Consider the following 20,478-nt stretch of genomic DNA (forward strand, 5'->3'; position numbering starts at 1 on the left):
GGAATGAAAGAAGGAAGGAAGGTAGGAAGGAAAGAAAGGGAGGGATGAATGGATGGATGGAAGTCTGGGTGGTGAGTGGATGATTGGCAGTGGATATATAAATGCTGGGTGGATGGTCAGATGGATGGATGGATGAATAGATGGATGGATGTGTAGTTGAATAGATGTAACTGGCAGACAGCAGAAGGTGGGCTACCTGTTGGGCATATGAGCCTCCAATCCCAAGACTAGCCCCAGCCTGGTCTGAGGAGCCGAAGGCCCATTTTATTCCGACAGGTCCCAGCCATGTGTGTGCCTTTTTTTCCTTCCCCTGACATATGTGGAAACTGAGGCACAGCTCTGACAGATTTGACAGGACCCCTGGACAGAGGCTGCTTTGCTGGGCAGTACCCACAGTGCTCAGGGACTGTCAGCCTGCGAGATCTCAACCCCTCCCAATGGCAAACCCTGGGCAAGTGGGGAAGTATCCCTCCACGTGGCCCTCAGGGCCCCCTAGAACCCACCATGGATACCAAGTAGGTGCCGCTGTCCAGGACCAGGGGTCAGAAAGAATGAAAAGGCAGCAGTTCAGGGAAGACACCCTGCACCCTTCCTCCTGCATCCTTCCCTCTAGCACCCCTCTTCCTTCCTTCCCTCCATCACCACCTCTGTCCCTCCCTCCTCTCTCTCCCCTCCACTTCCCCCTCTTTCCAATCAGGTGCAGGGTGGTCCTGGCTGGCTTGAGGACCAGTCCCCTGAATGATAAGTATTTGGGTCACTGGCCCTACTTCTGAACCCCCCGGACCCCAGAGCAGAGAGTCACTGTCCCACCACGTTGATGAAGAAGACAGTCCCTCTGCACCCCGAAGGGGGGGGACAAGGTGGCTGTAGAGGGTCCAGGAGGGGTGTCTGAGGTTGGTTTCATCAGAGAGGAGCACCCCAATCAGCCTAGGGGTGTATGGGAGGGCTGGTTGTGTCCCAGAGAGGCGAGACAAGAGGGAAAGGCTGTTAGGAGTTTTTAATTTTTGAGGGGTGTGTGGCATGTCTGAGAAGGAGGGAGCCCGCGAAGAAGTGCCTGAGCAGGCAGGGTTGAGGTGGCATCTGAGGGGGAGCAGCGCCCCCTGGCTTCACCCCCGGGCACGATGACCCCCTCCTGGAGTGGGGCCAGAGGGAGGAGGCCCTGCGAGGGGTTGCAGGAGGGGGGGCACCGCCGGGGGTCTTGGGGGTCCGGAATGGGAGGCCTCGGGGAGTTGTGGGGCCTGCGAGGGCAGCTGGAAGGGGGTCCTGCGGGATCTTTTGGGGGCAGCTGGTGTCTGCGGGGAATAGCAGGGTTGTTGCAGAGCGTGTGAGGACAGTGGAGTCTGAGGGATTCTACAGGGTCTTGTGGGGTCTTGAGGGTCCTATGAGAAGTTTAGGGGGTCTGCAGAAGACTGCGAGGGTCTTACATGATCTGCGGGTTCCTGCGGGGACTGTGGGGGTCTGCTGGGTTCTGTGGGGTGTGTGGGATCTGGGGGAACAGCGGGGGTAGTGGGTACCTCGGGGGTCCTGTGAGAATATTGGGGCCTGCGGGGCAGCGATCGGGAGGGCCAAGGGGTTCTGTGGGGCACCGACCCAGCCCCTCCCCGGCCCGGGCTGGGAAGAGCCTCAGTCCCCGCACTCGGCCCGGCTCTCGGGGCAGGGGAAGCGTTCGGCGTCTCCCACGAGATAGCGGCACGGAAAGGGGAAGCAGTGGGGCGGGCGGGGCCGGGCAGTAAAGCTTAGTGGGGTGCTGGGGTTCCTTTCCCGGAGGCGTGACAGCTCCCTGCAAGGTCGCTCAGAGTCAGCGGGTTCTTGGGTGGCACCCAGAGATGCACGAGAGCCCAGGAGCGACAGGAGGGTCCGGAGCTTGGGGCCAACACAGCCCGGGAGCTGGGGGAGGCCTGGGTAGAGAAGTGGGGTTCCCCTAACTGGGCTGCACCGGGGCGGGCCCTGGACCTTCCTGGCTCTGTGCTCTGTAGCGACTCTGACCCTATCTGACCCTGAGAACCTGCTTTTTAAATTAATTTGGGGGGAGCAGAACCAAAACATAGGGGAGAGCCTTTGTCTTGCACGGGTTCGATCTCCAGAATCCCATAGGGTTCCCCGAGCCTGCCAGGATAATTACTGAGTGCAGAGTCAGGAAGAATCCCTGAGCGCAGTAGGGTGTGCTCAAAAACAAACAAACAAATAAATAAATAAATAAAAATAAATTCATATGATGAAGAAGGCTGACCCTGGAATATACATCACACCTGCTTGGCTCTCTCTGAGTGACAAACACTCCAGAAACCCCAATGTCAAGAGGAGCATTAGGGGGCTGGAGAGGCAGTACCAATGCTCCATCCTTCAAGATCCCTCTGTTTACTGACCTTTTGTTTTGTTTTTTTTTTTGTGGTTTTTGGGTCACTCCCGGCAGTGCTCAGGGGTTACTCCTGGCTCCATGCTCAGAAATTGCTCCTGGCAGGCACGGGGGACCATATGGGACGCTGGGATTCGAACCGATGACCTCTTGCATGAAAGGCAAACGCCTTACCTCCATGCTATCTCTCCAGCCCCTGTTTACTGACCTTTTAGTGCAGGACCCTTCCTAGAACCAGCTGCTCTGTTGAGGGGAGAAGGGGGCTGAGCCCTCTGTCCTTGCTCTAGGGCCTTTGCTTGTGCTGTGCCCAAGGGGATGAGAGGGTGAGTTGGAATCGAGAGCCATGTTTTGAGTCATTGAAATGATTGGAAGGACCAAAGAGAGAGAGCACAGGTAAGCACACAGCCTAAATCCTGGTACCACCAAGAGCAGTCCCAAAGTACAAAGCCAGCAGCAAGCCCTAAGCATCATCCAAGTGGTGCAATACAATACAATAATTTGGAAGAGAAAATAAATGTAGAGTGTTTCCAGAGAGACAAACAATCCAATCCTATCAAAGAGGGATGGAAGCCACAGTAGAGCGGATGCTGGCTTTGCATGTGGTTTACCCGATGTCCATCCCCAGCACCCCATATGGTCCCCCAAGCCCAGTTGGGAGTGATCCCTGAGCACAATCCATAAGTAAGCTCTGAGCACTTCAGGGCATGGCACCCACATTTACCAAAGCAAACCAGACAGAAAAGATGGGGTGAAAGCCTTGCAGGAGGGGTGCTCTCATCAGGAATTTGGGGGTGTCATTGGGTTTGAATGTCACATATTGAGTACCCAGCCCCCTAAAAATAAAAAGGCATGTGGCTGTGGGGGATTCCACTGGAGTCTGTTTTGGGGGACATAGAGCCCCTGTATTAGAGGGTGTGGAGGGCAGTGAGTGGGGACTAGGGGTGCTGCCTTGAAATGGCACTATGGGGGCAGGGAAGCCCCAGGTGAGCTGAGGTAAAGAAGGGTCCTACTCTCCTCCACCTCTTGAAGACCTTCTCCTGGTAAGGGTATGGGCATGGGTGTGGGGGGAAAGGCAGATCCTGGACTAGCTTTTCCAGTGAGGGTGGACCCTGGTCCCCCCCTGGTGGCCTTAGGAGCCCCCCCACCCAGCTGCCCCGTTCCTGGCCCTGTGGGTGTGGTGCAGAGGCAGCTGGAATTCAGGGTGCTGGACCTCTGACAGCACAATCCAGTACGTGAGTCTGTCAGGCTATTTGCAGAGAACCCCGTCACACACCTCAAACTAGGTGTGGGTTTTGTTTGTTTTGAGGCCACACCAGGCAGTGCTCATAGGTTACTACTGACTCTGCTCAGAGGACCATATGGGATGCTAGGGATCGAACCCAGGTTAACTGCGTGCAAGGCAAAGGCCCTGCCCGCTGTGCTTTGTGGCTCTGACCCCATCAGCTGGGTGTGTTTTATTGCATCAATTATCCCTCCATAATCTGATGCGAAACATCTGGTGTGATAACAGTGGCTCTGGGAGTAGGGCTGGTGGCGCCTTGTCCTATTTGCCTTGGCTGAATCATGATATGTGCTGGCATTTGTAGAGAAAGATTCTTTAGAATAGCTGTGATGAAAGAAGGGAAAGGAAAAGTGAAGTTCATGGAACCAATGGGACTCATGTATGACACAATGGAATGACCTCAGTGACCCGTTGTCATAGTACCTAGAAAGACCAAAGAGTCAGGCTCACAGAGGTGGAGGCAGAAATGTGGGAGCGGCCAAGGATTTTTTTTTCAAAGATTAAAAACAATTGAGTAATATAGATGCTCATATTTAGAAATAGAGAAGTAAAAGCAAAAAGGAGAAGTAGTTGAGAAGTAGAAGAGGGGGCCCAGAGAAGGCCTGGAAAGATAGGACAGTGGGTTGGGCACTTGCCTTGCATGCAGTCAACCAGGGTTCAATTCCTGGCATCCCATGTGGTCCCCTGAGCACTGCCAGAAGTTATCCATGAATGTAGAGACAGGAATAACTCCTGAGCATTGCTGGAAGTGACCCCATAACACCAAACAAACAAAAATAACAGGGCCAGAGAGGTAGTACAGTGGGTAGGGCACTGATCTTGCATGCAGCCAACGTGGGCTTCAATCCCTGGTGCCTTGTGTAGTCCCCTGAGCACTGCCAGAAGTGATCCCTGGGTGCAGAGATAGTCCCGAATCTATTTTGTTTTGTTTTGGTTTGGGTTCCTTTGTTTTTGGTACATACCTGGTGGTGATTGGTAGCTGTTCCTGGCTCTATGCCCAGGATCATGGGGTTCCAGCATGCAAAGTCTTAGCACCAGCCCTATAAGCCATCTCCCAGCCTCAGGACAAATATTTTTCAAATCTGGGAATAATTATTCCTGTTGATTAGTTGCTAAGCATTCCCTTTCCCAGCCCTTAGGCACGCAGCTTTCCCTCGTCTGTGCCTATGAAGAACTCATCACATTCTTCTGGGAAAGAACATGATTAGCAAAATCCATGCCAATTTTCTGGTTACAGTCACTTATTTATTTATTTTTTGTTTTTTGGATTTTTGGGCCACACTCATTTGATGCTCAGGGGTTACTCCTGGCTAAGCACTCAGAACTTGCTCTTGGCTTGGGGGGACCATATGGGATGCCAAGGGATCCAACCGTGGTCCTTCCTTGGCTAGCGCTTGCAAAGCAGACACCTTACCTCTAGCACCACCTCGCCAGCCCCAGTTACAATCACTTTTATCCAATGCTTGACTTTCCCCTGACATCACTGGTTACGGGCTCAACCTGTGGCTTTGCATCTAGATATATGCTGACAACATATAGAGAGGGTCCCTCAGATCCCAGAGTCTGCTGGTGTGTGAGGACAGAAACACAGAGTAACTCTGCATGGTCTCACCTACCAGCTTTTTTTTTTAATTCAGGTCAAGTTTTAGACTGTGGTGAAACACATGTGGTCTAAAACCAGTCGTCTGGGGCCATAGAGGAAAGACAGATTAAGGTACTCGCCTTGCATGTATGTGGTTGCCCCGGGTTCAATACCCTATTGTGTCCCCCAAATACTGCCAGGGGTCACTCTGGAGCACAGAACCAAAAATAGTTCCCAAGCACTGTATGTAGATTGTGGTCCAAAATCCCACAAAAATTTGATTATCGGGCCCGGAGAGATCGTACAGCGGCGTTTGCCTTGCAAGCAGCCGATCCAGGACCAAAGGTGGTTGGTTCGAATCCCAGTGTCCCATATGGTCCCAATCCCGGTGTCCCATATGGTCCCCCGTGCCTGCCAGGAGCTATTTCTGAGCAGACAGCCAGGAGTAACCCCTGAGCACCGCCTGGTGTGGCCCAAAAACCAAAAAAAAAAAAATTTGATTATCAGTGATTTTGGAGTTTTGTTTGGCTTTGGGGTGCACTTAAAGGTGCTTTGGGCTTACTCCTGACCCTGTACTCAGGAAGTCAAATTTTTTGTTTTTGTTTTTGTTTTTGGGCCATACCTATTGACACTCAGGGTTACCTGGCTTGGGGACCATATGGGATGCTGGGGGATTGAACCACGGTTCTTCTTAGGTCAGCCACGTGCAAGGCAAACACCCTACCACTGTTCCACCGCTATGGCCCCAGGAAGTCAATCTTGGGGGGGTGCTCAGAGCACTAGAGCCATAACTCTCTCCCCAGCTCCTGCAGTGTCATCCAGGATATAATCTTTTTGCTTCAGAACCATTAGCTGAATAGAAAGGGGTGGGGGTGTTATTCTTTGCAACAAGCATGTCTGGTTTGGTGGGTTTTGGGGGGACCATACTCAGTAATGTTCAGTTATGCTCATTCCTCTTTGCTCTGTATTCAGGGATCACACCTGGAGGGGTTAAAGGAACCCTATGAGGTGCCAGGGAGTGAACCTGGAACAGCCATGTGCAAGGTAAATGTCTACCCACTGTTGCTTGAAGCCCTCATTTGGAATCTGTAGAAACCCATCCAATAGCCCATTCTCACCTCAATTTCAGAGCACAGCTGTGGAGAGGACCCAGAATCTGGGCAGGCACATGTCTGTATGGAGGATGGGGATTGAGAGAGATTCAGCGGGAAATGGAGGAAGAAGCAGGATGGAGAGAGAAGAGACAGGTTGAGATGGCAGGGCAGCTGAAGAGAGCATGCTTAAAAGATTAGCCTCGGTAGCTAGGGTGTCTTACTAATAAAGCTTCATGTCTCCTGAAACCTGACTGCCTGCGGATCATTTCCTCACTACCACCCTGAGACCCGCAGACTGGAAGGGAGTTGCAGGCACGTGGTCCGGGCCCGCAGAGAAAGGCCTCTCACCACCTAGCCATCTCACCATCATCTACCTCCATCCAGACTCTATAATAAATATGTTTTTCAACACCCACTGTTGCTTGGGGCCCTCATTTGGAATCTGTAGAAACCCATCCCATTCTCACCTCAATTTCAGAGCACAGCCGTGGAGAGGACCCAGAATCTGGACAGGCACGTGTCTGTATGGGGGAAGGTGTGGGCTTCACCTTCACTGACAGCAGGCCCTGACCCCATGGGGCTTTTCTAGCCCCCTTGGTTCCCTCATCAATGAAGGCCACTTGGCCCTTCCTCCCACTTCTCTGAGAGCCTCTGACCAGCAGGTGACAGTAGTAACCATCTGTTGCCATCTGGTGGCCAAAGGTAGCATCACCCAGTCCTGGGTCAGTTTATTAAGTGCACTGCGGGTGTTTTAAAACTGGTGTAGGGCAAGCTGGGTGATAGTAACTCAGGGAGGGCGCTTGCCTTACACGAGACCAACAAGTATTCAAGTCCTAGCATCCCATGTGGTCTCCCAAGCTCTCCAGCAGTAGCCTCTAAGCATCACTTTATTTTGTGGCTCCAAAATAATAAAACATAAACAAAATACCTTTGCTTTTTTTGCTTGAGATTATTCAAATTTGGGGGCCTATGGGAAATTTCCAAAGTCCCTTTTCTTGGTTTCTAGTAGCTCACTACCCCCACCCAGTCCCAAACTTTCAGTATTCAGAGCCTACACGAACTTGCAGATGGCTTGCAGTGTCAGGCATCTCCTCACCTCCCAAGATTTATTACCAGGGAGCAGTGCTAAGGCCTAGCTAATACCCGTGCACCATATCCTCCATTCTTGGGGTCTGGGACAGAGGATGAAGGTGCCTGTCATCTCCCTTTCAGTTCCACACTGGGTGTTGCTGTGGGAGCCAGTGGAAAAGTGAGTTTGGAGTGCAGCTGGCAGTGGCAGCAGCTAGTGGGGGGGGGGCTATTTTTCCTCCCAACCTGCTTCCTGAGGCATGAGCTGTCTCTACTAAAAACCTATCTGCATGACCTAACCAAGCAGAGTCTTCTCCCTACCAAGCTGGGGCATTTCTAACACAACTAGTTAGCCCTGGAGGAGGGAAGTGTTCATCTTTGACATTGCCCAGGACAGAGTCAGCACCTTGGAGAGCGACTCGCACCTGGAAAGGAGCAGAGAGAGCAGAAATGATTGACAGGAACTGGGGAGAGGGACCGATCTGCTCATGGCCAGAAATGTCCTGGGTCCGAAAGAAATTTGTGGAGCGGCCTGGAGCTGGCCTTTCCCAAGGTCGATTTAGTTTTGATCCCAGCACCTCATGTGGTCCCTCTGAGCACCACTAGGAGTGATTCCAGAATGCAGAGCCAGGAGTGAGCTCTGAGCACTGCTGAGTGTGGCCCCTAAACTAAACTAGAACTAAATACACCTAAATAAGAAGGATTTGTGGGGCCAGAGAGATAGCATGGAGATAGGGCGTTTGTCTTGCATGCAGAAGGACGGTGATTTGAATCCCAGCATCCCATATGGTCCCCTGAGCTTGCCAGGAGTGATTTCTGAGCGTAGAATTAGGAGTGATCCCTGAGCACTGCCGGATGTGACCCAAAAACCAAAAAAGAAAATAAAAAAGGGTCTGTAGATTATCTGAAAGTGCCAAGTCTGGGCCTCCTAGAGGATTCATCCCCTCCTGAGCTTGGAGGTGAAAGGAGAAATCAGGGTGCTAAAACCCCAGAAGTGCTTCTGGCCAGCTTTTCCCACTGGCGGCAGCATGGGTGTTGGCTCAGCTGCCCTGGTCATGTGACAAGGCCCCTGGTCAGTGGACTCATTGGCCCTGGAACTTGTGCTCTCAAGCCCTGTGCCAACACCTCAATAGGGAGCTAGATGTGGTTCAACCTTGCTGCTGGAGGCAGGAGCAAAGAGCAAGAAGTAAAAGTAAAAGATTGTGTGGGAATAAGCTTGGGGACCCCAGGAGCACATGAGGCCTCCCAGGCAAAGGGCACTTTAAACTGAAACCCTTCAAAATGATTTAGCCTGTGGTAGAGGGGTATGGGGGTGGCTGGGAGAGGGGAGGTGGAGAACCTTGGCAGAGAACTAGAGGGAGCATTCATTCTAGAAAGCTCACTCTTACTTCAAAAGAAGACAACAGCTGGGGCCAGAGTAATAGCACAGTGGGGAGGGCATTTGCCTTGCATACAGCTAAACCGGGTTTGATTCCTGGCATCCCATATGGTTCCCCAAATCTTCCAGGAGTGTAGAGTGTACACTGAGTGTAGAGCCAGTAGTAACCCAAGTACTGCCAGGTGTGCCCCCCCTCGCAAACAAAAATAAAAATAAAATAAAAAGACAATAGCACTCAAAAAACTAGAGAGCACAGATGGGAGATTGGGAGATGGGAATGTCACCTGTTGACCTGGCTGAAGTTGCCAGAGGATGAGGACCAGCTTTGTGGGTTTTGAAGACTTCATCATTCCCTCAATACTGGGGGGGCAGGGGGCACATTTAGCTAATGAAAACATGTCCACTAGGATTGAAGGTCAGATCAAGCATGAAGAATGTGTACAGATGAACAGGGGGAGTGACTAATGTTCAGTCTAACTCTTGCTGACATTCTCCTCCAGGGACTGGAGCGAGAGAAGTACCTTTGTTCGGAGGCTGAAGCAACAGTACAGTGAGTAGGGTGCTTGCCTTGCATACAGCTGACTGCACTCAATCTCCAGTACAATTTATGACCTCCTGATCCCCTGTCCGCAACCAGGAGTGAGCCCTGAGAACCACCAGGTGTGGTTCTCCCCCAAACAAGATACAAAAACAAGGCACCTTGTGGTTAAGGTGGACTCTGGCTCAAATTCCAACACTATACATGTTCCCCAAGTACCACCAGGAATGGCTCCTGATCACTTCCAGATGTAAGAGCCTTCCAACAAAGAAAACAAGTGGAGCAATACAGTCACACCTTGCAGTGCTCAAAGGTCACTTCTGACCCAGTGCTCAGAAATTGTTCCTGACAAGCTTGAAGGATGCTCAAGGCAAATTCCCTAACCACTGTACTATTGCCTCAGCCCCCTAGATTCTTCTTTCTGGAAAATTCAAGCAATACTGAAGAACAGAGACTTCTGTAAAGGAATGTCCTCTTAGTCCAGAGAGATAGCATGGAGGTAAGGCATTGGCCTTGCATGCAGAAGGACGGTGGTTCAAATCCCGGCATCCGATATGGTCCCCCGAGCATGCCAGGAGCGATTTCTGTGTGTAGAGACAGGAGGAACCCCTGCACGCTGCTGGGTGTGACCCCCCCCCAAAAAAAAGGAATGTCCTCTCAAAGCATGGAAAATTCTAGAGGGGGCTGGAGAGATAGCATGGAGGTAGGGCATTTGCCTTGCTTGCAGAAGGACAGTGGTTCAAATCCCGGCATCCCATATGGTCCTCCATGCCTACCAGGGGCAATTTCTGAGCGCAGAGTTAGGAGTAACCCCTGAGCGCTGCCAGATGTGACCTCCCCCCAAAAAAGAAAATTTTAGAGACTGCTCCAGGCCCCAAGACCCTTCTTTGGTGGCTGCTACACAGGTCTCAACGGGATGGCAGATAGGGACGTTTCTGGCCCATCCCCATTCTCAGTTGCTAGTTGGCTCCTGGGTTTCATCTGCCAGGTCCTGGTTGATATTAGTGACATATATTTCTCATTCCACTTCACACTGTTTTCAAAGGCATGTTGAGAACTTCTAGAACCACCATCATTATCTGACTCAGAAATCACTGCAGGGGCAAAAGCAATAGCACAACAAGCAGGATGTTAGCCTTATATGCCCATCATCCCATATGGTCCCCTGAACACCGCCAGAAATGACCCCTGAGTGCAAAGCCAGGAGCAACCCCTGAGCACCAAAAACAACAAACATACAAAAAAAAAATCATTCCAGAGCCAGGAGATAGTACAGCGGCTAGGGAGTCTTTAGCTGGGCCCTGATTCCAGGGGGCCCTGGGATTCCAGCAGCCCGTGCAGCCCTGGAGGGCTCCAGTACTCAGGATGCCCTGGAACCCCAGCACTGCAGGGCACCAGCAATCACCCTGCTGGGCCTTGTGCTGAACCAACTGTGATGTTGGTTGAGAATCCTCAGTGGAGACCGCCAATAAAAGAATCCTTTTAGAGATTTCTAGTTTCTACTTTTTTTTCTTTCTCTTTCTTTTTCTTTCTCTTTCTTCTTTCTTTCCTTCCCTCCTCCCTTCTTTTATTTCCTTCTTTCTCCTCTCTCTTTCTTCTTTTTCTTTCTTTCCCTTCCTCTCTCCTTTCTCTCTTTTCTTTCTCTTCTTTCTCCCTTCTTTCTCTTTCCTCCTTTCTTTCCCTTCCTTCCTCCCTCCTTCTTTCTCTCTCTTCTTTCTTTTTTATTCTTTCTTTTTCTCCTTCCTTCTCTTTCTTTCTATCCTTCCTTTCTTTTCTTTCTCTTCTTTCTTTCTTTCCTTCTTCCTTTCTCCCTTCCTTCTCTCTTCTTTTTCTTTCTTTCCTCCTTTCTTTCCCTTCCTTCCTCCCTTTCTTTCTCTTTCTTCTTTCTCTCTCTTCTTTCTTTTTTATTCTTTCTTTTTCTCCTTCCTTCTCTTTCTTTCTCTCCTTCCTTCTTTCCTTCTTTCCTTCTTTTCTTCCTTTTCTTTTCTTTCTTTTTTTCCTCAGGACCTGACAACTCCAGATAAATATGGGCCCAGAAGTCACTTCCGCAGCGACGCCTCCAAAGGGCGGACCGGAAGTCAATCTTGACCCGCCCCAAAATGCCATCATTGGGTCGAATTCTGCTTCCGCCTCTACAAGCCAAGCCGGAAGCACTTTTGGCCCGCCCCTCGGCTGTCATCATTGGCTAGAATTCCCGGGGGGGGCGGAAAACACGGTTCATTTTGATTTTCTATTGGTCAATGCCTCCTGACCCCGCCTCAGCAACCGTCGAGCGCCCAATCGGATGGGTGGGAGCCACGGGCCCTTGCCTCGGCCCCGGGTTCTTGCCTCCATCGCGGGCCCGGACTGTCAGTCCCCGGAGCCCCGAGATCCGATCGTCCCGGGATGGCGGGCGCGGCGGGGCGCAAGGCCGTGCCCGTGGAGCTGCGGCGCGAGCGGCGCCTGGTGTGCGTGGAGTACCCGGGCCGGGTGCGCGATGCGGCCAAGATGCTGTGCACGCTGGGCGGCGAGGGCGCCGTGTCCCGGGTAGGCCGCCGCCCGGGGGCCGCTTTTGCTTCGGGGGTGGGCGGGGACAGGGACCGTTTCTGCCTAGCCGGAGTGGGCGGTTTGCTGCGTAAGTGGGGAGGGGAGCCCTGTTTGCACCCCATCCCGACGGGAACCATCACCTCTGCATCTGCGATTCAGCCCCAGCGCCCTGCCCTGCCCTGCCCTGCCTTGCAAGGGCTGATCCATGAGCACAGAGCCAGGCGCCCAAAAGCTGAGCACCACCGGGTGTGAACTTGACCAAGTGAACTCGACCAGTTTTAGTGTGTGTGTGTATGTTTGTATGTACTAAAATTTTCTTTGCATTTGTGCATCACTCCTGACGGTGCTCTGGGGACAGGACTAGATGCAAAGTTGGGGATCCAGCGCCTGTCAGGTAACGGGGTGTGTGTGTGTGTGTGTGTGTGTGTGTGTGTGTGTGTGTGTGTGTGTGACTAGATGCAAAGTTGGGGATCCAGCGCCTGTCAGGTAACGGGGTGTGTGTGTGTGTGTGTGTGTGTGTGTGTGTGTGTGTGTGTGTGTGACTAGATGCAAAGTTGGGGATCCAGCGCCTGTCAGGTAACGGTGTGTGTGTGTGTGTGTGTGTGTGTGTGTGTGTGTGTGTGTGTGTGTGTGTGTGTGTGTGTGACTAGATGCAAAGTTGGGGATCCAGCGCCTGTCAGGTAACGGTGTGTGTGTGTGTGTGTGTGTGTGTGCACTAAAATTTTCTTCGCAGGGGCCGGAGAGATAGCATGGAGGTAAGGCGTTTGCCTTTCATGCAGGAGGTCATCGGTTCGAATCCCGGCGCCCCATATGGTCCCCTGTGCCTGCCAGGAGCAATTTCTGAGCCTGGAGCCAGGAATAACCCCTGAGCACTGCCAGGTGTGACCCAAAAAACCAAAAAAAGAAAAAAAATTTTTTCTTCGCATTCATGCATCACTCCTGATGGTGCTCTGGGGATGGGGATGGGACTATATGCAAGGTTGTGGATCCAGCGCCTGTCAGCTGTGTGCAAAGTAAGCATCTTGCTATGCCTGACTTATTGCTCAGTGGACCATGTAGTAATAGGAATCAAACCCAGACAGGGCTCATTCCTGTCTCTGTGCTCAGGGACCCCAGTTGGACCCCATTATCACTTGGGAGAGGATTTGGCAGGAATTAAAACTGGGGTTGGCTGGGTGCAAGGCAAACAAATCCCTGTATTATCCCTCTTGCCCCCCACCCCAAAATTAAGTTTGTCTTCTGACTTGCTTAGGAACTTTCTGGAGAGCTAAACTTTGTTTTGCATTCTCTCCCATAGTTCTGACGTGCTCGTATTGCCCAGGATTGTCCCCAAAGCCAATGATCAGCCCTCATGATTATAGACTTTATCTTGTTTTGTTTTGATTTGGGTTTTTTGAACCACACCCAGCTGCGTTGTGGGTTACTCCTGGCTCTGTGCTCAGAAATTACTCCAGGTGGACTCAGGGATACTGAGGATTAAACCCTGGTCAGCCATGTGCAAGGCAAATGCCCTACCTAGCACTTGCTCTAGATTTTAGAGAAGTACAGAACTGAGAGAGTGATGCATACCTGGAGGGAAGGGCTCCTGTACAGACTCCTTTCTGAAGTGCTCTCAACTGTCACTTGTTCCTCCTCCCATTTCTGATCCTGGGGGCTGGCACACAGTACCAGGAAGCCCCGTCATCACCATTCATTCTGGCTTGTTCTCTCAGGTCTAGACCCTCATTGTTTGAGGGCAGCTGCCCTCTACCACAGAGGGACGCCTTTAGGAAAAGATTTTGGGGTTACCTTGACCCCTTGCCCTCTTTCAGATACCCCATGGGCGGCCTGCCTACAGGGGACAGCTGAGTACATGGGGTGGGTGTCCAATGTGGATGCCAGGTAGGTGTTGAGCTAAGTGTTTTCCCAATTTAGTGAATTATTTGTGGTTGTCTCCATCTGTCCTTAGCAGCAGGGGCCACACTGGGAGGGTTTGGAGTCCTGGTCGGCCCCGGTGCCTCACTGGCCTTTGATCCCCTGGGCCTGCCCTATCTTCTCTATGGGAGATTCGGGGTGACCATGGGAGATGGGGTGATCATCTCCACCAAACATGACCAGAGGTCTGTGACTCCCACATGTACAGTTATGTCATCCTGGCCATGCCACGACCTCTGCCTTCCATGCCACAGCCTCTCAGCTGGGTCAGAACCAAGATACCTGAGTGTGTGACTTCAAATAGACTAGAAAAGAGGAACTTTATGGGCATGAAATCCACTGAATCTAGGCGGCTCTGCCCCTCCTGTGGGGCCCGGAGGATGGCTGGGGAGAGAGGTGAGGTGGGGTTCACAGGGGTCCCAGGACAGGGCAAATATTCAAGTCTAGTTCTTTTTTTTTTTTTTTTTTTTTTTTTTTTGTGGTTTTTGGGTCACACCTGGCAGTGCTCAGGGGTTATTCCTGGCTCCATGCTCAGAAATCGCTCCTGGCAGGCACAGGGGACCATATGGGACACCGGGATTCGAACTAATGACCTTCTGCATGAAAGGCAAACGCCTTACCTCCATGCTATCTCTCCGGCCCCCAAAGTCTAGTTCTTTCTCTAACACTTAGTGTATGCACCAAGGGAAGGTGAGTGGGGAAGTTGGAGGTCGAACAGTGGATCCTCAAAAACTCCAGATTGTGGCCAGAGCAATAGCACAGCTGGGAAGGTTCTTACCTTGCACATGGCTGACCTGGGTTCAATCCCCGGCATCCCATAGGGTCCCCCAATCCCTGCTAGGAATGATTTCTGACTCGTGGCTCAGAGCCATGAGTAACCCCTGAGCATCCCTGAGTGTGCCCCTGCATAGAAGAAAGCTGAAGGAGACCACCACTATGCAGGGTGGAAATGGGGGTCATGGGACCAGCTCTCACAGCAGCTGTTCACCCTGCCAAACCACAGGCTTCAGCCTTTGTGGTCCAGCCTTCCTTAACCCCAGATATCTTCTAAGTTCTCGGGGGTAAAGTGAAGGGGTCGTATCAAAGTGTTCAGCATTTGATGGGGGAGCTTAGACCAGCAGGAGAAGCCTCCTGTCTTTCAGGGTCCCACTTTGGTGGGGGTGCTCAGACAGCAGAGCAGCCCCATGCTGGCCAGGCTGCTTATTGGTCTCCACTCTCCCTAACCAGATCTACGCAGACCCCTCAAAGAGGCTGGAGCTGTATTTCCGGCCCCAAGACCCCTACTGCCACCCCTTATGTGCCAACCGCTTTAGCACCAGCAGCCTCCTGCTCCGTGTCCGTAAGAAGGTCCGGCAGCAGAGGGCAGCGCCCGGCCCTGGCACCCAGCCCGAGGTGGCATTTGACATGGAGATACTTGGCATTGTCTCCACCATCTACAAGTTCCAAGGTACCAGCTGGGGCATGCATGTACACAACCAGCCTGGAGCAGGCTGGCAGCTGTGGGAACAGCCAAGAAGGGGCAATTTGTGTGTGTGGGGGGACACAGAGCCAGTTCTGGGGCTGCCAAAACCTGGAGCTAAATCAGCCCTGATTCCAGAGAAAGCGTGGGAGGGTCAGGTGTGACCTGGCTTTGGGGCCCCAAATCAGGTGCCATGCTAGGGTTGGAGATTGCATATCAGCTTCCAGATCTCTCACACTTGGCTGTGGTGCTCCCAGGTCTGCTCCTGTCAAGGGGGTGTGCTCCTGGATCTGCTGTGGAGGGGTTGTTCTGGGGTTTTCCTGGAGTGGGCGGGCATATCTGATTTCCAGTGCCCTGCTTCTGTCCCTGTCCCCCAGGCATGTCTGATTTCCAGTACCTGGCCGTGCATACTCAGCCAGACGGCACCCTGATGTCGCTGTACAACAAGATCCTGCTGGAGAAGCCAGAGCAGGAGGAGTTTTTCCACCAGGACCTGCCGCTCTTCATCCCGCCCCCCATCTTCTCCCGCCTCGACACCCCCGTGGATTACTTTTACCGGCCTGAGACGCACCACCGGTGAGTGAGCGCCCAAAGATAAATGCGTGCCCTCACACACACACCTCACACTCAGACACAAACCCACACCCACATACATACCCTCACACATGTCACCTGCACACACCTCACAATCAAACATCTCATGCTTGTGTACATACATAAACACATATACCCTCACACTAATATATATCTCACTTGCACATAAACACATGCACAATATACACTCACATCACACATAAACTTACATGTAAACACACACTATACACTCACACACCTCATTCACTCACATCTCACACTCACTCACTCACTCATGCATATATATATTCACACACACTCACAGACATGCCCATGCACTCACACACCCACACACCCAACACATATATACTACACACATACATATCCCACACTCCCAACTATATGCCCCGAATATACATACACCCTGCATGCACCCCCCTGCACACAGAGAAGCTGCCCTTTGTCCAGGTCCTAGGGATTCCCATTCACCAGTGGCCTTCCTGTGCATGGCCTTGTCATCCCCTCCCCGGGCTCTGCCTGGTCCCGTGAGCTACAAGTTTACTAGCCCGGGGTGGGGGGGGGGGGAGCCATAGGGGACCCTGAAGGTTGCCTATGGAGTCCCCAGCTGGGTCAGTGCCCTGGGTGGCATCAGAGCCATGGGCAGGTGTGGGCAGCGCCCCCAGAAAGAGTTTAGCACTGGTACTCGGGACACAACATTGCTCCATGCCGGTCAGGGAGGGTGAGAACAGCTGCAGAGGCTGTGGGGCCTTTACTCACCCTCACCTGAACCCCCAATTCAAGGGAGGTTTCTGATTTGTCTTTAGGCAGCCCCAAGCCCTGTACATCCCACCAGACTCTCAGGGGCTTTAGGGGCTCCCTACACACCCACATTCAGTCAGTGACCTTCAGAGCTCCAAATCCCCTCCGGGAAAGCCTGGGAGGTTATCAGCCACCCCCTGGGTACCTTCCTGATACCCCCATTTGCAGGGTGGGACCTCAGACCCTGGGCCAGCTTTTGCATCAGCCAAGAACCTTATGATCCTCAACTCCAGGGAGCAGCCCTCAAATCCCAGGGCCACCACAGGGTCCCCTTGCCTGCTCATCCCACCCCACCGGTCCCCCCAGGGAAGGCTACAACAACCCCACTGTGTCGGGTGAGAACCTGATCGGCCTGAGCAGGGCCCGTCGCCCCCATAATGCCATCTTCGTCAACTTCGAGGATGAAGAGGTGCCGGCGCAGCCACTGGAGGCCGCCGAAAACACGTGGAGGCGGGTGTGTGCCAACCCGGTGGACCGCCAGACAGAGGAAGAGCTGCGGAAGGTGAGACCCAGTGGGTGTGCCTTGGCACCCCTTCCCCACCTGCCAGGGCATAGCCCTCACCCCTTGTAGCCCAAATGTCCCCAGGAGACTCTGCGGGGAAGGGTGGACCCTTCTGGAGGGAGGGTCCATCAGGGTTCAGTCTACAGGGGGCCGACACGGGACTTCATCAGCCTCTGTGTCTCCAGCTCTTTGACATTCGCCCCGTCTGGTCCCGAAATGCCGTCAAAGCCAACCTTAACATCCACCCAGACAAGCTCAAGGTTCTGTTGCCCTACGTGGCCTATTACATGGTGAGTATATGCCCCTCCCCATCCTGCACTCACACAGCCCCCATTGTGGGCCTCCCACACCACATCTCGGCCCAGAGGACAGTATCACATGCTTTCAGCTGATGTCTCAGGGACACCCCTTGTTCAGCACCAAGGCATGACTGGGTAGGACCCACACCCAGAGCCCCTGGACTATGCCCATCTTGGCCTGAACCCCCAGGGGGCCAGGACCCGTTTTGACCTCACCTCACACTCCACGGGTACCTCCCCAGATAACGGGTCCCTGGAGGAGCCTGTGGATCCGCTTCGGGTACGACCCCCGGAAGGACCCCGCTGCCAAGATGTACCAGGTCCTGGACTTCCGGATCCGGTGTGGGATGAAATACGGTAAAGCGTTGGCCCAGACTGGTGGGATGAAATGTTTCACCAGCTCCGCTCTCACTTTCCTGCATCTTCTGTACAGGAGAATGGGGGTGAGGGAACACCAGGCCTTTTCAGGCTCTGATACCCATGAAGGGTGATAGCTGTGATACCCACAGGGCCCAGACACCCTCAGGAGCCTGTGCTAAGGGTCTGGACACACCCAGAACCTGGTCTTGAGTACTGGCCTATGCGCCAGAAAAGGGTCCTGAGGGGTCTCCCTTGTCTGAGGCTCCACCCCCACTGGCCCCCACCCACAGGCTCTACCCCCATTCACCCATCACTCTCAGGTTACACCCCCACTCACCTCCACCCCCAGGCTACACCCCCAGTGAGCTGCCGGTGAAGGCCAAGCGCAGCACGTGCAACTACAGCCTCCCCATCACGGTGAAGAAACCTGGTGAGTGACCCCCACATACACACGGGGCAGCAGGGCAGGATGTGGGCACCTCGTGAGCGCCCACTCTCCCACCACAGCCAGCCAGTTGATCACTGTGCAGGACCTGAAGCACGGCCTGGGCACCTCAGGGACTTCCGGAGCCCAAAAACCTGCCTCCACCAAGTACAAGCTCAAGGTGGGCATGGGCTGTTGGGGAGATGGGGGTCTGGGGCCTCAGCAGGCTAAGCTAGCTCTGGCTCCACGGCTCCCCCTCCTGATGCACAGTGGGGTGCTGGGGACCCCTGAGATGTGCTGCTGACCTTCCTGTCCCCTATAGGACTCAGTCTACATCTTCCGGGATGGGGCCCTGCCACCCTATCGACAGATGTTCTACCAGCTGTGTGACCTTAACGTGGAAGAGTGCGTGGCACCTGGGGGCATGGGGGCACGGGTGGGACGTGGGGTCGCAGGGGTGGGTCCATGATTCGTGCCTGGCAGTCTTGGTCCCGCCAGCCTTGGCTTCTCCCCGCCATGGTGCTGTCCTTGTGTCCCAGTGAGCATAGACCCCCCAACCCTGGGGAGCATCATTTGTTCTCAGGGCTCTGACCACTCTCCTGAACACCAGCTGTAATGATGCCTGTGCCCTGTGGCCACTGCCAGTATGGCCCGAGGTCCGTGCGCTGCTCAGTGCATGGCTGGCCCTCAGCACAAGGAGTGGGACATGAGGTTCAGGAACCCCGGTCGAGAGAGACTTGAATGACACAGACTGTGCCTTACATGTGTCCCTCGTGTCCAGGCTACAGAGAATCATCCGCCGCAATGACGGCACGGAGACCCTCTGCACCGAGCGGGACGGCTGGTGCCTCCCCAAGACGGGCGATGACCTGCGGGATGCCATGTCTCTCATGATCCGCCACACCATCCGGTCCCAGAGGCCAGGTGAGGGACAGCAGGAGGGCAAGGATAGAGGGGTGGAGATGGGGGAGGGAGGGAGAGGGACAGAGGGGAAGGTATGGCTATGACATGGGGGCAGGACATGGCCTGCTCCTTTGTCTGGCCTTTGATGGCTATCATAGGGAGCATCACAATCCCCTTGGGGTCTCCCAGACCCCGTTCTGATCAAGCTGGGACCCTCCCTATAAATAACACCTACAGCTCGTGTATCTGGGGTTCTGCCCCCACACCCCAGAGCAGACCTGTCCCCATTGCCCCTCACAGTGCCTCTCCCCTCAGCCCTCTTCTCCAGCTCCACCAAAGCTGAGGACAGCAGTGAGCAGCTGACCTATGAGTGTGGGGAGGACCAGGACCGGGAGGACGAGGAGGACGAAGAGGAGGAGGACGGGAGTGACAAGGAAGATGGGAGCGACAAGGAGGATGCGAGTGACAACGAGATGGTGACAGAGCTGCTGGACTACGTGTGACTTGTGCATGTGCTCAGGGTGACATGGGACAGCTCCCCACAGTCTGTCCCTGAAGTGTCATCTGACTCATGGCCTCAAGAGGTCAGGCCTCCAGGGTACCCCCAGGGCACACCCAGGCCTCCCCATGACTGAGAACCTGGACAGTCGGGAGCCGGGCCTGGTCACAAAGCGGTGCTGGCCCAGGGTGAGGGTGTTTTTTTTTTTTTTCCTTAGTTTTTATAATAAAAGTTTTTCATAATACAGTCATTTCAGGCATTTCGTGTTCCAACCCCAATCAAAGCACCAGTGTGTGACCTTCCCTTCACCAGTGTCCCCAGTCTCCCACCCAACACCCCAGCCTGCCTCCAGGCAAACCCAAACAAACTGACTTCATATTGTTTTTTCCAACATCAAGGCAAATGAAATGATCAAAACTTAGATCAACCAGGATTGTAGTAATTGTTCTCTCTCTCTCCATGGCATTACTCAAGTCAGTGTCTGAGCATTTCCTGGGCTATGGTTGGTGCTAGCTGAGTTTCTATGTTCCTGTTTAGGCTCCCTGAGCTTTGGAGATTTCTCTGGAACTTTCCCATAAGATTTTCTGGGATCCTACAGGACTGACACTTTTATAAGATATTGAGATGTCCAGGATCTATATATATGAAACAGATTTGGCGACATAGAAAGAAATTTGATGGGCCCGGAGAGATAGCACAGCGGCGTTTGACTTGCAAGCAGCCGATCCAGGACCAAAGGTGGTTGGTTCGAATCTCGGTGTCCCACATGGTCCCCTGTGCCTGCCAGGAGCTATTTCTGAGCAGACAGCCAGGAGTAACCCCTGAGCACCACCGGGTGTGGCCCAAAAAAAAAAAAGAAAGAAAGAAATTTGATAAGGTGAAGTTGACGAGCTGGGCCAGGA

At 53.3% G+C, this 20,478-nt stretch overlaps 1 protein-coding gene across 1 annotated transcript; it reads left to right on the forward strand.

Moving 5' to 3' along the window:
- Positions 1-11,629: 11,629 nt before the first annotated feature.
- Positions 11,630-19,881, forward strand: GTF3C5 (general transcription factor IIIC subunit 5). The gene is made up of 11 exons (XM_049774043.1): positions 11,630-11,824; positions 14,966-15,185; positions 15,575-15,773; positions 16,896-17,091; positions 17,277-17,381; positions 17,633-17,747; positions 18,100-18,180; positions 18,258-18,355; positions 18,497-18,579; positions 18,956-19,098; positions 19,393-19,881. Exons 1-11 carry the CDS (start codon positions 11,684-11,686, stop codon positions 19,578-19,580), a joined length of 1,569 nt encoding a protein of 522 aa, XP_049630000.1. The 5' UTR covers positions 11,630-11,683; the 3' UTR covers positions 19,581-19,881.
- Positions 19,882-20,478: the final 597 nt, after the last annotated feature.

The sequence above is a fragment of the Suncus etruscus genome, chromosome 5 (genome assembly GCF_024139225.1).
Source record: "Suncus etruscus isolate mSunEtr1 chromosome 5, mSunEtr1.pri.cur, whole genome shotgun sequence".
NCBI lineage: Eukaryota > Metazoa > Chordata > Mammalia > Eulipotyphla > Soricidae > Suncus > Suncus etruscus.

What these genes read in the sequence shown, in the direction of transcription:
- GTF3C5 (XM_049774043.1), top strand. Translation starts at nt 11,684, where the DNA reads ATGGCGGGCGCGGCGGGGCGCAAGGCCGTGCCCGTGGAGCTGCGGCGC. An exon ending in CAGAGGAAGAGCTGCGGAAG is followed by an intron (nt 17,092 to 17,276) that starts GTGAGACCCAGT and finishes CTGTGTCTCCAG; the next exon opens with CTCTTTGACATTCGCCCCGT. An exon ending in CCGGTGTGGGATGAAATACG is followed by an intron (nt 17,748 to 18,099) that starts GTAAAGCGTTGG and finishes CTCCACCCCCAG; the next exon opens with GCTACACCCCCAGTGAGCTG.